Raw genomic sequence first — 12,420 nt, forward strand, 5'->3', positions numbered from 1 at the left:
CTCTACATTAGCCAAGTTTCCCACCAATGAAGAGCTGCAGTTGTTGGATGACGACGCCTGAGAGCCTGCTTTCTCACCCTCAACCGCGGATACTGGGGTTCCGAGTCCCTGCATCGTAACACGTTTCTTACGTGGGTCTGCCATGACGGCATCAAAGCCGTTATCCAGGGACTTAGCCGGATAGCGGACAATCTCCGTTGCCCACCGTCACCACGTGGAGGTGCCCTGGATGCAGACACACGCAAGATCGAATTACTCTGCATTGAACTTAAGCTTCAAATTCTTTAAGAGTTTTTATGTTGAAATAGAATTTAATATCGATATTTTCCCTTAATATCCCGTGTAGAAATTGACATATTTTAGTCATAATATGGAAATTTCTACACGGGATAGAGTAAAGCATACCTCCATCAGTAGTGGGTTTGATCCAAACCGTTAAAATAATTTCTTTTGAATTTTTGAAAACTGACATCAAATTGGGATTCAGCGACCCCTAAAACCCCTGAGTAACGATTTTCAAGCGAATCCGACGAATTTTACAAAAAGTGTCCGCCATATTGGATCCGCAATTTTGAATTTTGAAAAAATAATATCATATTCGTAGCTAGCGACCCCGAAAACCCCCGAGTAACGAGTTTCAAGCGAATCCGATGAATTTTTCCAAAAGGTGTCCGCCATATTGGTTTTCTGGGGTTATATCAAAACCCTGAACTGATGGGGTTAAATGGACCTCGGATTCGGATTCAGCGACCCCAAAAACATAAAGTACACATAGTGAGACCTTTGGGTCAGAACACAAATTTTTTTTTGTGTGGCTGTGTTATTTGCCGACCGTATTTGTACACAAAAATCTAGTTTTGATTACAATTTAGTAAGCAGTGAAATATTTTGATACATTTGAATTGACGTACTCTAAACATGTGATTTTATATGCAATTTTCTTGTTTTTGCAACCAATAAGTTAATTTTCCGTAGTCCATTTTGGTACTTATCACCTGTCATCGGACGAGAAAAACAAACATGTTTGAATTTATCGTCACTGTCGGACGACAACGGCCGATGTCGGTCCGGTGATCGGTTTATGTGTGAGGGCGCTCATATATAGCATTGACACATTAAGTTAAACTTTTGGCAAATAAAATTAATCTTTTGGCAAATAAATTTCATCTTTTGGCAAATAAATTTAATCTTTTGACAAATAAAATTAATCTTTTGGCAAATAAATTTAATCTTTTGGCAAATAAAATTAATCTTTTGGCAAATAAATTGAATATTTTTGCAGTGTTTGAAAAAGTAAAAAATACATTAAAAAACTGCTGTTGCTGTGCTAGGAAAGTATTTTTTTTCTTTTGACGCTTAGCTTGTCTCCGCCAATATCAAGAGTTATAGCCCGAACACAATGAAAACGACGAGCTACAAACCACAGCTGTCAAATTATTTTAACACGTACTCTTATGTAGATAATTATTTTGGGGACGACCGGGCTACGCGACGGCTGTGGTTGTGGCCAGATTAGATTTATTTCTATTTTTCTAAGGTTCTTCCTCTTCTTTTATGTCAAACTCATACAAATTCATGATGTCGCTGCGGCGTTCAAAGAAATCATGTCGCCATCGACAAAGCGTTTAGATAATGAAGATGACAAATTGGAAGCTGTGGTCCGTAGCTCGTCGTTTTCAATGTGTTCAGAACTTTAACCTCCAGGATAGCTGAAAAGTGTTTTTTGGTTTTTCTGTTCTGTTGATTTGACTGCTCACTTTCAAACAGTTCTGTCACAGCATGGTCTCAAATACTCATCAAACTATCTGGCGAATTTTATTTCAACCAAACCACGCATTATGGCCAAATGAGATAAAAAACATCTAAAATGCTACAAATCTTGAACTCCCTTAATATATTTTCAAACGCAGGTGCAAAAAAAAAAGTATTTATGTGCATACTATGTACATTAGGGTGCTCATTGAAAATGTTTTTTTTTGGAAATTTCAAGACCCTATCCCCTAATTTTATTCGTTTTCATGAAAATATTATTGCCTATTTTTATAGATATTTTAAAGGTCATTTAGAGGTCGCGACATGTCCATTTAGGTTAAAAAATACGGTTTTGTAGATTTATGAGTTTTTGAATGACCATTTTTGACTCGATTTCAAAGATCGAATGTCATCTGAGAAGAGGATATATAGGCCTTTAAAATGGTATTTAATAATCTATTTTCGGACTTGGCTTGTTGGGATTTTTTATGGGGTAAATTCAAAAAAAAAAACATATTTCTCTTAATTTTTTAAATTTTGACCATTGATAATTTCCACAATTTTAAGATATGTAGTACTCTCTAAAATTAAATCTATTTTCAAATAAACTGATACCTCAATCGCATTAAAATTGTCGAATTTAGGAGACTTTTAAATACGGCCTTGAATTTATATTGTTTATGTACCGGACTTTCAGATTTTTTGAGCAGTGGGGCTAAGGAGTTCATCAATATTTATTCAAAATTTATATACATATAAAATAGACTGCATCACTCCCCATACAAAAAAAAAACCGGTACCGTTTTTCCATTGGAATTATAAAATCTATTATATTTTAAGACGTCCACCAAAATATTTCGAAAAATATTAAGATTTAAGTGAGCTGGACCGATTTGAAAATACCTCCAAAAATTTAGTTTTTTATGAATAAAAATAGTTTCTTAAAGATTTTTTTTGAAAAAATCCCCTCAAATGACAAACCGGTTTAAGCTTAAAAAATTCGCGTAAAAACATTTTTATAAAATGTAAACAAAATTTAGAACGGAATCGTAATAATGAGATTTTTGATGCTGTTTTTAACTTTTTTCAAAGATTGGTATAAGATTGAATAACTGAGCCTAAACTCTCCCGATTTAGACTTGTGAGATATCATTGGAAAGGTATTTTCTCACCCTTTTTATTTCTTTGCTAATAAACTCATTCAAAGGATGAAAGAGAAAGGTAGGATCAACGAATATCATTCAAAGTTGAATTAAGATGTGTTGGTATTTGAAAAAAAATATATTGGGACACGAATAACTTTTTTTGCACATAAATAGAAATAGTGGGAAAATACCTTTCTAGCGAGATCCCATAAGTCTAAATCATAATAGTTTTGGCCCAGTTATTTAAGTTTTTCGCAAATCAATCTTTGAAAAAAGCAAAAAAACAGCATCAAAAATCTCATTATTACGATTCCGTTGAAAAGATTTTTAAATATTTTTATGCAGAATTTTTAAGCCTAATTTGTTTTGTCATCTGAGGGGATTTTTTTCAAAAAGTTCTTTAAGAAACTATTTTTATTCATAAAAAACTCCATTTTCGGAGGTATTTTCAAATCGGTCCAGCTCGCTTAAATCTTAATATTTTTCCGAAATATTTTGGTGGACGTCTTAAAATATAATAAATTTTGTAATCCCGGCGGAAAACCGCAACTTTTTTTGGTGATGCAGTCTAATATACAATCGTTCTTTAGAAAAGAAGTGGTTTTTCAGGAATTTTTAGGAAAATGGGAGTGGCACCGCCCACTTATATGATATATGCGTATCACAAAAACTACTTGATCGATCTCTACCAAATGTGGTATACACATTGTGCTTAGCCTCCTTAAGTACCGTCTTGAATATTTTTGAAATCCGACAAAACGTAACCCCCCTAAAATATAGCTAGCTTTGTGTTTTTTGTAACGGTAGTTTTGGTGAAGTCAAACTACGTTGGTGAAACGGCCAAAATTTAAAAAATTAAGAGAAATATGGTTTTTTTATTTTATTTTCCCCATAAAAAATCCCAATAAGCCAAGTCCGAAAATAGATTATTAAATACCATTTTAAATGCCTATACATCCTCTTCTCAGATGACATTCGATCTTTGAAATCGAGTCAAAAATAGTCATTCAAAGACTCATAAATCTACAAAACCGTTTTTTTAACCTAAATGGACAGGTCGCGACCTCTAAATGACTTTTAAAATATCTATAAAAATAGGCAATAATATTTCTCATAAAAACGAATAAAATTCCAAAAAAAAAACTTTTTTGATGAGCACCCTAATGTACATAGTATGCACATAAAGAAATTTGTTTTGTACCTGCGTTTGCAAATATATTAAGGGAGTTCAAGATTTGTAGCATTTTAGATGTTTTTTATCTCATTTGGCCATAATGCGTGGTTTGGTTGAAATATAATGCGCCAGATAGTTTGATGAGTATTTGAGACCATGCTGTGACAGAACTGTTTGAAAGTGAGCAGTCAAATCAACAGAACAGAAAAGCCAAAAAACACTTTTGAGCTATCCTGGAATTTAACTCTTGATATTGGTGCAGTAGAGCTAAGCGTCCAAAGTTAAAAAAAATACTTTCCTAGCACAGCAACAGCAGTTTTTTAATGTATTTTTTACTTTTTCAAACACTGTTTAGTATTATAGTAGAGTTTAATTTTATTTGCCAAAAGATTAAATTTATTTGCCAAAAGATTAATTTTATTTGTCAAAAGACAAATTTATTTGCCAAAAGATTAAATTTATTTGCCAAAAGTTTAACTTAATGTGTGAATGCTATAATCATAAGTGTTTATTCATATCGCCCGCATATAGCTGATATCGGCCGAGCACAATTCGGCCGATGCCGGCTGCAGTGTACGCGTAGCGTTAGAAAAAACTAAGAAGGTGTGTACTGTAATTCTTAACCACATTTTCGTGATTTGCTTTTGATGTTACATAAATTCGTTTCAATAATTTCAAATGGGGCTCTTTGGAGAATTTATTTTTAGCAAAAATTTTAAAAAACAGTAATTTTGTTTACTTGTCGGGCAATATTTTTTGTTTTCATAGAGATATACATTGGACGCTTGGCTAAAAACTTCTGTGGTAAAACTGTCCCTTCTTTGCTATTTAAAATCAAAGAGTAAGCTCCTTCAATAGGGATTTCCAGCAGAAATGATCAACGTCTGGCTATAAAGAGAATCGATGCCCAAATAATTAAAAAGTTATGGGTCTGACCTTTATTAGGATAAGAATAACGTAACTATCTGAGATTGAAATGCTTATAAAAAACAGGGTGCTGTTTAAAAAAAACAACAATATTCTGCTCCGATTCGGCTGGCAGTCACGACTTTGAAAACAGAATTTTGTTCAAAATGCTCATTCCTAAAAAATAATAATTTATTTTCCACAGCTCGCTATAAGTACAAATTTTTCAAACCAGTCGCAGAATAAAGTATTAAAAATGAATTACAGAAACTAAAATCGAAAAACGCTGATGAAGTTACAGATTCCCCAAATTCTGAAACAGTCAAAGGAATGAGAATGAAGAATTATTTTTAAAAGCTTTATGGTGATTTCGTTTTTTCGAAAAAATGTTGCCTTCCCCGGTGCAAAATGTGTTTGATGTTACACAAAACCCTGTAAAAAGCGTGTTTTTGCCTTCTTGTCCTTGTCTAGCTCATATATTTCATAATATTACTGTTTTAAACAACCATCTGGTTTTCAGGGCAACCATCTTCCCTGGCAAAGCTTCACAGGGCATGGAATGTGATTTTTGCCTTTAAAATTGTTAAATTTCTGATGCAATTTGAACGAGATGTTTCTGGATTTCAATAATTCATGTATTTTAATTCTAAGTTACAAGAAAATGTGTGTGTCTCACAAACGAAGGAGAAGGTCAGGTCAAAAGGAAAATAGTGTTCAAGTGACAGTGTGACTAGTGTTACCAGATCCAACTAAATTGTTAGTAAACTACTGCATGGTAGTCTTTGCAAAATCAATACATTCCTACATTCCCCTTCACGTAATTCAAAAATATTTTTCTCAAAATCCATTTAAAAAAGTAAATGTTACTTAAGTAGTTAGTGGTAGTTAGTACTTTTAATTATAACTTGAAGGATCAAATCGAACAGTCTTAGCTCTAATTCGTTCCGACCGGCGAAGTGGGGTGCCCAATGGTTTTATTTCGGTAGTTTGCTCCGGCTGTTGATCCACGCGTTGATGATTGGTAGGAATTTCGTTTTCACCCCTTGAAATTTCGTCCGTTGCTTGCAGGTCAATGTCAACCGGATCGCTTTCTTCCAATCTACTCCTCCCAGTATAAGCGCGTATTTGATCTTGGTGGCGCCTATAAGCCACACCTCCCGATTCGACGACGTACATTCGGTTACCCTGCACTTTGCTAATCTTCCCCTGGATCCAACGGGGTCCAGAGTAGGAGCGAATCCAAACTGAATTTCCTATGGTGAACTTACTCTTTGTTGCATGTGGCGTTGTTGAGGTAGGAAACAATGCAGATAAGATGGTTCTCGGCTGTCGACCATGCAACATTTCCGCAGGTGATTTACTATTTCTAGGATTCGGTGTACTTCGATATGTAGCCAGATACGTGTACAATGCTCTTTCCGCGTTGCCTTCTTCCATCATAATCTTTTTGAATGCTTGCTTGAATGTGCGTACATACCTTTCCGCCAATCCATTTGATGAAGGATGGAACGGTGCTGTGGTAAGATGATCAATGCTATTGTTCTTACAAAACTGTTTGAATTCCGATGATGTGAACTGTGCTCCGTTATCAGTGACGATAGTATTCGGCAGGCCTTCCACCGACAGAATTCGCTGGAGTACTGCTATGGTGGTCATCGTAGTTGCTGCTGATAGCTTCACGGTATATGGGAAATTGGAATATGCGTCGACGATAATAAGCCACATGTGATTGTAAATGGCCCTGCAAAATCCAAATGTATCCTCTCCCAAGGTTTTGTGGGCTGAGGCCAAGGGGAAAATTCCCGCTTTGGATGACTTGCATTGGCTTGGCAAATACTACACTCATTATGCATCTTGTCTATTTCCGCGTCTATACCTGTAAACCACACGTATCGTCTTGCCATTTGTTTCATACGACCCTTGCCCCAGTGCCCATCGTGCAGCATAGCGAGTACTTTCCTATATGTAGCAGCAGGTAATACAACTCTGGTATAATCTGTTTGAACCATTACTACTCCATTGTGTACTGATAAACAAAGTTTTCGCTTATAAAATTCATCAAGTTTAGCTTGGTTTGGCAAGTTCTGAGGCCAGCCTTCTAGTATATATTTCTTAACTAGCTTAAGGGTACTGTCTTCCTCGGTAAGCTTTTTCAAGAGTTCTGCGTTCAGAGTTGAATCTTCCAGTGCCGCCTGATATACAGCATCCACCCCGAGTAAGTTGCTTTCTTTTTCATCGAAATCGTAGTCATCTCCAACTGGCAACCTGGAGAGAGCGTCTGCGGTAGCGTTGTCCGCAGACTTTTTGAAGTGAATTGTGTAGTCATATGCTTGAAGTACGATGGCCCAGCGTTGAAGTCGGTGAAGCACCATAACAGGTAGCCTTTTTGACGGATTGAAAAGTGTAGTAAGTGCTTGATGGTCTGTAATGAGCTCAAAATGCCGACCGTAAAGATAGTGGTGGAATTTTGTAACACCGTATATGATGGCCAACGCTTCCTTTTCGATTTGAGAGTAGCGTGCTTGGCTGCTGTTGAGTGTTTTAGAGGCGTGCGCGATAGGCTTTTCAATACCGTCTGTATATCGGTGCGAAATTACGGCTCCGATTCCATACTTAGAAGCATCAACTGCTAAAATAATAGGTAGTCTGTCATCGTAGTGAACAAGTTGTGTGGTGGCTACGATAGCATTTTTTAACTTCTGAAATGAATTTTCTTCCAGTCGCCCCCATCTATATTCAACATTTTTACGTCTAAGTCTGTTTAAAGGCGCTGCAAGAGATGAAAAGTTACTGATGAATTTTTTGTAATAATTTACCTTGCCGATAAAAGATTCGATTTCTTTGATATTTTTCGGCGGAGGCATACGTTTAATTGCGTCGACTCGCTTTTCTGATGGCATTATTCCTGTAGCGTTGATGATATGCCCGACGTACTCGACTTGCTTTTCCGCAAAATTACACTTTTCCACCCTGCATGTAAGACCGTGAAAGCTTAAACGCTTAAAAATTTCTTCTACATTACGGATGTGCTCGTCGTTATCTTGGCCGGTGACGATAATGTCATCCAAATAAACGGCACAATGCGGAACACCAGCGATGACTTCTTCCATAAAACGTTGGAAAATTCCAGGCGCACTAGCCATTCCGAAAGGCATGCTCTGAAATTGAAATAATCCAAATGGAGTATTAATAACCGTAAATTTTTTCGCCTCGTCGGTTAAATTGACTTGCAAATATGCGTCGCTTAGATCGATTTTTGTGAAATATTTACCACCTTGTAGCTTATGGAACAACTCTTCTATTCTGGGTATCGGGTACCGGTCGATTTGGATTTGGGAATTCAAAGCGACTTTGAAATCAGCACAAATTCGAAATTTACCGTTTGGCTTTCGCACAACTACGATTGGCGCTGCCCATTCACTCACGCGTATAGGTTTCAACACTTCAGCTTTAACAAGTCGCTCAATTTCAGCTTTCACATCAGCGTGAAGAGCAAATGGTAAATTGTAAGGCTTAAAGAATTTCGGTTTTGCCTTAGGCTGAAGAGTGATATTTGCCTTAAACGTTTTGCAGTTTCCCAGCTTTGATAAGAATATTTCCGGGTGCTGGTTAACACACTGCCTGAGAGAAACGCGCAAATTTAGCTGTGATGCCTCTTCCGTGAACGAACAAGTATTACACACGTTACCAGAAATTTCGTTATCTTGTAAGTCTACCTGAAATTTCAGCATTTTAAACCAGTCTAGCCCAAGAATATTGGTTGCGCGTTCAGATTTTACAACAAGCAGTGGTAAGGATTTGATCGTATCTCTCCATTTAGCTTTCACATTAGTTGTTCCTACAAGGGGTAAAACGTTCCCACCGTACGCCTTCAGAATTTTGTTAGTGGGTTCACATCTCGGTTCGCCTAATATGCGGTATGTAGGGAGGCCTATGAGCAAGCACGTAGCACCTGTGTCTACTTGAAATTCCAACGTTCTGTCATTGATGTCTATGTTTAGTAGAATTTTATCAGCAGCCGTATTTGCTAACGATACCTCGGCGACGCCTATACTCTCGAAAAGCGTATTACTCACCACGTTCACATTGTCTGCATTCTCTTTTTTCGACTTGGGGTGGTCGATCGTGCCGAAGAATGCGATACAGACACTAAAGCAATATGCCCTACCTTACCGCAGGACCGACATTTCGTTTTGTTCTTGTAATGGAAACAGTTCCCTCTGTTGTGTGCAGATCCACAACTAGGGCAAGACTTCCCGCTGACTGACGAGCTTCGCGATTTACTTCGTCCTCCGTTCCGCTTCTTTTCAAGTTGTTTTGATCGGTGAATGGCATTTACGGCTGGTGCGTCCCCCTCACCCTTAATCTCCAAGCACGTTTTGATTGTCGACTCGTACACTGTAGCTATTTGCAATACTTCATCTAATGTAGGGTTAGGCTTTTGGAGAGCTGCACTTCGCACTTTATCATGTGGTGTATGCATGATAATCATATCCCTTATGTTACTATCGAGAAAAGATTTACGGCACCCATCTGCAGCGCATTCGAACATGCACTCTCTCGCAGCACCACGCAACTCAGCCACCCATTCGACATAAGTTTGACTGGGCTTCATTCTAATTGAATAAAACTTAAATCGGGCCGCCAGAATATGCTGCTTTTCAATAAAGTGACTATCTAGAAGCGATTTTACCTCACTGAAGGACTTCCCTTCCAAGTTATTGTCGCTTAGCTTTTGTAGCAGCTCGAACGTTTCCGTACCGATCCAGGACAGAAGACTCGCGCGTTTCATAGTGTCCTCTGTGACATTGTTGGCAATGAAATGATGTTCTAATTGCTGGACATATGTAGACCATTTTTCTACATTTTTGTTGAAGCTTCTAAAGACCGGCGCAGTACTTGAGTGGCAGTCAGTGCCTAGCACGCGCTGCAACGATGCCAAGTTTTGTTGCAAGATTTTTTCAAGAAATTCTTTGTTCGATTCCTGAAATTTTACCAACAGCGAAGATAGCGTCCTTTCGTCCATTTTCTCGTCGCCAATGTTAAATTTCTGATGCAATTAGAACGAGATGTTTCTGGATTTCAATAATTCATGTATTTTAATTCTAAGTTACAAGAAAATGTGTGTGTCTCACAAACGAAGGAGAAGGTCAGGTCAAAAGGAAAACAGTGATCAAGTGACAGTGTGACTAGTGTTACCAGATCCAACTAAATTGTTAGTAAACTACTGCATGGTAGTCTTTGCAAAATCAATACATTCCTACAAAAATAATGTAACATTTTAAGAAACGAACACAAAATTTTCTCACCCTTTGCCTTCAATTAAGAATCGAACACAAAAAGAGAAAGCGTCAATCAAATGGCGAAATTAGCAAATTAGACAAAACCTATCACATCTGGTTTGGCTTCTAAGCGCTGTTTAAACAACGATCCCGCCATTATGCTAAATTCTAATTGTTTCTTAAAAATACTTAACATCCGCATTCGCATCCGCGGATGTTAGCTGTTAGATATTCGTATCCGCGAATGTCTAAAATTTCACATTCGCAACATCCCTAGTACAAACACAGGGTTGCATATCTCATATTTAAATAGCCAATATTGGCCATTTAAGTGCAGATTTAATGTATAATCTGAAAATGAATAGTGGAAGTTAATCAACAATCTCTACTTAAGTAGGCCATCTGAAATAAATTGGGCCTAAATGTCTTATTATGGATCGCAATGGTGCTGATGGTTGATTTAACGGTGGTCATATGAGGTTTACCCCTGGATAACCCAGTCCTGATATCTCCAAATGAAGCTTTAACGCACAGTAATATTGGCAATTCACGTCCAAAGGGCCAATAGGAACACAAGGGAGTTCGACATACTTGGTGGTACAGCACGTCGATGCAATCGGACAATCATGGCACATTTTCTCACTTGACAATGTTTAGGGTGATATTATCACTTGCGAAGCGAACGGATCGGCGAAGCGAATTAAAAGGCAGAGAAGCTATTAAAAGTGTCCGCGATGCAAAGAACTTGCACAAGCTGGTAAAAGCGAACACTCTTAATGCATATTTAAGTTGCGTTCGCCAATACATTCGTTTCGCCAAACCGTTCGCTTCGCCATATTCAACTCCTCAACTCAACTCCAGCACCACCCGGCGGTGTTTTTTTGCAATAGTATTGCCCTTACCGTTACCAATATATAAGTATCTCGAATATAAGCCAGATCGGATCATAACAAAGATTTTTAGTTTAGTAATAACACGATTCCAGCGCCACCTGGCGGGTCAAACTGAGAACATGAACTATCCAGAGACCTACTCAAGCACACGCAAAAAATTTCGTTAAAATCGGTTCGCTTACAAACACACGAACAGAAGAATTATATGTACATTAGGGATGTTATTTTTTCGGCTTTTTCCGATCTCGGCTTTTTCACAATCCCGGGATCCCGGGATTAGTCCCGGAATTTAGATATTCATTACTTTTCAACAACTTGAATCGAAAAAATTGCTTCTATATGATTTGAGAAGCTCTCCTACCATAAAATAAATAATAATAAATGGGTTCGAAACCTACTTTTTTATTTAAAGTGGCGTTTTTATTTTTTCTCTCTGATCGCAGGATTTATTTGACTTTGTAATTTCAAAGATATTATTAATTCCAAAAATTGTTAAAAAAGTTCAATGCAATGTAGAATAAAAATATGAGTAACAAATGCAATAGGAAATTTCTTTAGAATTAAAAAAATTTAAATTTTTTGGGATCACAAGGACGAATAGGTAATTTTTAAGCTGACAAAGTTAGAAGAACGAAGCTCGAGCATGTTATCGAGTTTATATAAGCCCTTAACATATAATTTTTTACAACCTTTTTCGACAAATGAATGTCATTTAGTAAAAATTGGAGAAATGCTTTTGAATAGTATCCAATATGAAGCTCGAGCAGTGAAGAGAACAAGCGCAGTTGTAAATTTGGGCATACAATAGGTAACCATAACCTGGAACAGGTATACAATTTTGTGGACCTTGGTATCACAATGGATCCTAAGCTTAAATTTAATCTTCATATTAATGTGACAGTCAACAAGGCTAAAGGTGTACTTGCAAAAGAATTTTGTGACCCTTATATCACTAAAACCCTGTTTACAACATTAGTTAGGCCAATTCTGGAATACGGTTCGGTGGTTTGGAATCCAAGGTATCAAATTTACTCAGACAAAATAGAGTCAATTCAAAAACAATTCCTACGTTTTGCTTTAAGAAATTTCCGTTGGGATTCTCAATATAACCTTCCACCTTATACGAGCCGATTAAAACTTATTAATCTGCCTACACTTTCCAGCCCCAGGCAAATGCTTGGTACAATTTTTATAGTTAAATTACTAACAGGCTCAATTTCAAGTCCGCTTCTTCTTGACGAAGTTAGCCTTAATGTTCCCTCCCGGGT

General features: G+C 37.1%; 2 protein-coding genes across 2 annotated transcripts; both read right to left on the bottom strand.

Annotated features, from left to right (window-relative positions):
• Positions 1-5,871: 5,871 nt before the first annotated feature.
• LOC108369671 (uncharacterized protein K02A2.6-like) lies at positions 5,872-6,633 on the bottom strand. Its single transcript, XM_017624834.1, has one exon. The coding sequence runs from the start codon at positions 6,631-6,633 to the stop codon at positions 5,872-5,874; it is 762 nt and encodes a 253-aa protein (XP_017480323.1).
• Positions 6,634-6,653: 20 nt separating this feature from the next.
• On the bottom strand, positions 6,654-10,003 carry LOC108369672 (uncharacterized protein K02A2.6-like). The gene is made up of 2 exons (XM_017624835.1): positions 9,317-10,003; positions 6,654-9,086 (listed from the first exon to the last, which is right to left on the bottom strand). Exons 1-2 carry the CDS (start codon positions 10,001-10,003, stop codon positions 6,654-6,656), a joined length of 3,120 nt encoding a protein of 1,039 aa, XP_017480324.1.
• Between the last annotated feature and the right edge of the window lie 2,417 nt (positions 10,004-12,420).

Source organism: Rhagoletis zephyria, unplaced genomic scaffold (genome assembly GCF_001687245.7).
Source record: "Rhagoletis zephyria isolate East Lansing unplaced genomic scaffold, Rhagoletis_zephyria_1.1 Rzeph_scaffold_03790, whole genome shotgun sequence".
NCBI lineage: Eukaryota > Metazoa > Arthropoda > Insecta > Diptera > Tephritidae > Rhagoletis > Rhagoletis zephyria.